This window comes from Monoraphidium neglectum (assembly GCF_000611645.1).
Source record: "Monoraphidium neglectum strain SAG 48.87 unplaced genomic scaffold scaffold03436, whole genome shotgun sequence".
Taxonomy (NCBI): domain Eukaryota; kingdom Viridiplantae; phylum Chlorophyta; class Chlorophyceae; order Sphaeropleales; family Selenastraceae; genus Monoraphidium; species Monoraphidium neglectum.
In genome coordinates, this window is record NW_014010193.1 from 2,596 (window position 1) to 7,091 (window position 4,496).

General features: G+C 66.6%; 1 protein-coding gene across 1 annotated transcript; it reads left to right on the top strand.

Moving 5' to 3' along the window:
• Positions 1-164: 164 nt before the first annotated feature.
• Positions 165-974, top strand: MNEG_12789 (hypothetical protein; the record flags this gene model as incomplete). The annotated part of the gene is made up of 3 exons (XM_014038740.1): positions 165-181; positions 480-578; positions 848-974. The coding sequence occupies 3 exons, from the start codon at positions 165-167 to the stop codon at positions 972-974; spliced, it is 243 nt and encodes an 80-aa protein (XP_013894194.1).
• Positions 975-4,496: the final 3,522 nt, after the last annotated feature.

Below are 4,496 nucleotides of genomic sequence, written 5' to 3' on the forward strand. Positions count from 1 at the left end.
GGGGGGTGGGGGGTGGGGGTGTAGGGCATTGGGTGTGGGGTGCGTCGCCCTGCCGCCGCTCTGCATGTGAGCGGGGCCCGGGACGCGGGGCGCAAGAAGCGGGCAGCGGGGGGCGGGGAGCGGGGAGCGGGGCGGAGCCTATAGCAAGCAGGGGGCAATGGGAAATGGTCTTGACGTTCAGGTACAGGCGGGCGGCGCGGGTGCTGTTTGTGTAGTGCAGGGGCCCTGCCTCTGCTGTCGCCACCTCGCTTAGTGAGGGCGATGTCAAGGGGGCAACGGGAGGGGTGCGGGCCTCCCCTTTCCACAGCGCCGTCAAGCGTGTGGCCCCGCCCGCTCCCATCCCTGGCATGTCCCAGGGCATGGCTCACCAACTCGAAATAGCAACCTCATTCCAGCCAAAACCGCTGCTTCCCGCCCTGAACCTGTCCCTCTTCTCATCCGCCCTGACCCTGCCCCCCCCCTCCCCCCGCCTGGCCCAGGATTGCCCCCGGGCTCTGGTATGGCGCCGTGCTGCCGGTGCGGACCTACCTGATCACAAACTCGATGATGATCTTCATCTACGCCCTCCAGATCATGTGGTGAGCGGCCTCACATAATTCCATGGTGTTATCGCACAACTGCTGCCAAAACCCAGATCATGAATCCAGTTGCGCCTGTTGGGTTCCGGCACTCTGCCTGGTCCGTTTCTTGGAAGTTCCTCGCCACCGCCTTCACAGGGATCGACACATGCGTCATCCGAGGGGCATTTCTGTCTCAAACGCCTACCACAATCCCTCCCAAAGACGCCTGCTGTTCGTGGTCCGTCGTAAACCCTTGGCACATAAACCCTGTCACCCTGACCCCCCAGGTTCCGCAAGATCCTGAAGATCGCGGCCGGCCAGAAGAATGTGGACAGCCGCGTGACCGTGTACCACTCCACCCCCAGCGCCACGCCGCTGATCCTCTCCCCGCGGCCCTCCTACAAGGAGGGATGATCAGGGCTTTGCTGTCGGGTCGCGCGGCGTGTGCTGGACCCTCCTTTGTGCTGGCGACTGCTTTGTGCTGGCGACTCCTTCGCGCTGCGACCAGGCCGCTGCGGCGGCGGATGCCGACGCAGCTGCCCCTGTCGCCGCGGCTTTCTTCCTGAGCAGCAGTGCGCGCGAGCTGCCGCGCAGCTGCCCGGCTGCAGGTTCCGGTCGGAATCTCAACACGGCGGCCTCCTTGCCGGCCGCCGCCCCTGGTCGCGAGCCGCCCGCCGTCAGCCCGCGTCCGCCACGGGCCTGAGGAGCGGGAGAGGACCGGCCCGAGGGGTTGGACTTGGCGGTCGCACGGCCGCCCCGCCGGCGCTCGCCGCGCTCCCTCTGGAGGCGGCGCAAACGCCCGTGAATGGCCGCACGGCCGCCTGCAGCCCCCGTTCCCCTGGGCTGCGTTTCTGCTTCTGGATGGCACTTGGAGGGGTGCTTGTGGTACCCCCCCCCCCGCCTGCCGCTCGCCGGGCCGGCGCCTGCCCGGCTGCCACTCGGGCCAGGGCAGTTTGCAGGGGCAGCGCAGCCCAAAATTGCTTCCGCCCCCACATTTGGTCGCCAGGCGAGCGGCGGCGCCTGGGTGGCGAGGAGGGGGCGCCCGGGCGCGTTGCAGCCCTCTGTTGCTTTGCGCACGTGCGCCCCTCCCCGCCCCCGCTCCGCATCTTGCTGCCTGCATGGAACCGCCGCCCACTTGGGCGCCCGCACAAGCTTGCCGTGTCGTCGCGTGCTGTTGCTGTTGTTCCCTTCCCATTCGCGCGCCTGCTTCTCTTTCCCACCGCGGCCGCCACGACGGGCCGGGGGGGCGGCGGCCCCGCCAATCCAATCCGCCAAAGTCGTGGCAGGCGCGAGAGCTTGCACTTTACAGCCGCCCCAACGCGGCCGCCTTCGACGACCCCCGCCTCTTCTCCGGCTTCCCGCCTCTCCTGGCTTCCCGCCCTCACACTTTGGCGCCCTGCACGCGGGTTTGCATTTTTTGCGCGTCCGCCCCGCAAACCCTTTGCTTTGCGTGGCCAAACTTTGAGCGAGGGCGGCTGTTTGAATTCCCACGAGTCGTTGCATCAGCGCGTCTGGCGCACCCCTGGCGCGCTTTTTTGCAGCAGCGCACGCAGTGCGACGGCGCACGCCCCGGCCAACCGGCGACAAACGTGCTCGGTTCGAGAGCCCGCCCCTGCCGCCGCCGGCCGCCACCGCCGCCACGCCTGTTGTCTGCGCAAACCGTGACCCGCGCCTGCCTTGACCACCGCCCGGCCGCCCGCCCGCGCGTGCGCGTGCGGGCGGGCGTGCATTCGCTCTCCGACTTTTCGCTGCGAGGTGGCCGCCTCGCCGGGCCCGCCGGCGCGTGCAGAAACGACGACGCCGCCCACCCTGTGGCTGCTCCCAGGCGGCCCCCGCAATCACTGGGGCTCCCCGCCCGGGCCCTCTCAAACGCTGCGCAGTGCCCCTTCAAATGCCGCTTCCTCGCAATGATCTCTTGTAATCCGTTTGTGGTGCAGCTCAGACCTGCTGTGTTGGCAGAATACCGTATGGGATGCCAGGGTCGAGCAGCGGTGATGTTTCCAGCGGCAGCTTCCATTGCAACCTATCCTAAAAGAGGGGGAGCAAATAGAAGCAGGACGCAGAGTCCGGGAGCCCTCCGCAAGCCCCCACACGCGCTCAATCTGCGCCATGTTTCAGAGCGTTGCACGGCACACACATGGACACATCAAGAAGCAAGTGTCCCCAGTCGAGGGGCGCCGCGCTTCACCACTCTGACAGAGGCCGGGGCCTCTCGGCCCGCAGCTGCTGCGCTTGGCGCCTGGCTGATTTCAGGTGCACCGCGTGGGTGCCATCCGCGCCGCGGCTCGGCGATCAGGCGCCCCGGTACTTGAAGCACCGGTTGAGCGCAGCCCCAGCAGCGTGGCGCGGCGGCGCTGGTATTGGTGCGGCGCTGGTGTTGGTGCGGCGCTGGTGCTGGTGCGGTTGGCACCAGCACCAGGTGTGTCAACGGCTGCTGCGGTGCCCCATTCCGCTCGAGCGCCGGAAACACCAAATGCTTTGGACGGGGTGTGGGGCGGTTGCTCCCCACCCGTTCTGGCTCTCGTGGTGCGCAGGAGGCCGCCGTTGGCGGGCACCTTTTTGGTGTGTGCCCGCCTGGCTGCCCGCCTGGCGCGGTCTGCGGCTTGCTTGCCACGCAAAACCTGCTGAGACCATAACCATACCTCCTTAGCTATCCTGCCGCCTTGTAGAATCACGCACGGTAGCAAGCTCGCTCCCAGTCAGGGGGTATGCGACAGACAGATGTGTGCACGATTGGTGCCCAGGCACAGAGCAGGTACGGGCGCGACCGCGGGTTGTGGCGCGTGAACACCCTGAGCAGCACACCGGCTGGGCGAGCCTGCTGCGCAGCCCGCGGCAGTTGGCATAGGGGGTGAGCCTGAGGACACATGCGCAAGCCTTGATCGACCACGCACCCGCCCTCCTCCCTGTTCTTGGCTTGTAGCGTGAGCCGCCCTGGACTTGTGTCGCATCCCAGAGGTCATCCCAGAAATCTGTCCACAGATATCAACGCGACCCCTCCTCAAATTGTTACAGAGTTTTGTGGGCTCAGCTCAGCGGCCGCGACGGCACGCGGCCCTCACGCAGTGGGCACGGGTCCCAGCGGAATCAGGCCTGCCGTTCGCTGACAAATCATGACTCATGAAGCGAGATGGTATCTTTGTAGATGAGCCGTTTATACGCCTTGATTGATATGGTTCCCCGCCATCGACACATACACACGTCGCACCCATAACGTCTGTACCCATTCGGACGCGCCCCTTTCGCAAGTGGAAGGGGCGCAGTCACCACAACACACGATTGCCAACGCAATTAACCACAAAAAATCGTGAGTTTGTGCGCAGCACAGGCCTCGCCGTGACCCTCGCTCTCCACACGCCTGGTATGGCCGCCCAGACGAGCGCGGCCTCAACGCAAGGCACCCAAACGTGGCACCCAGCCCAGCCCACGCGCGCCCAAACGGGCGCCCCGCCGCCAACAAAAAGTGACGCGCGTCAGCAGGCGCCGGCGCTGCCCGGCTTCGAGCCCGCCGGCCGCTCGGAGCGCACACAGTCACCAGGCACCCCCGCTGGGGAGCATCTCAGCACCAAGGCCGAGGCCATGCACGCCGGCCGCCTCACTTCTTCTTGCCCTTGGCCTGCTGCTCTGCGCGCTTTGCGGCCTGGGACTTCTCCCACTGGCTCGCCCAGATGATGGGCTTGCGCTCCTCCTGTTAAGGTTATATTGAGGTTCCATCAGGGTTGAATAGGGAGACTTAGCAAATAGAGTGCAGGACATGGCAGGGGCAATGTTGTCATGAGGGGAGAGCGGTGGGATGCAAAGGTCGGCGGTGGCGGGTGTGGCATGATGAGCACACATGGTAGCGGGGCGCCGAGGGCGGCTGCCGCCGGCAGGGCGGCACAGCACAGCCGGCTGAGAAGGGCACGCTCCAGGGATGCTCTGTGCCCCCTCCCCCTC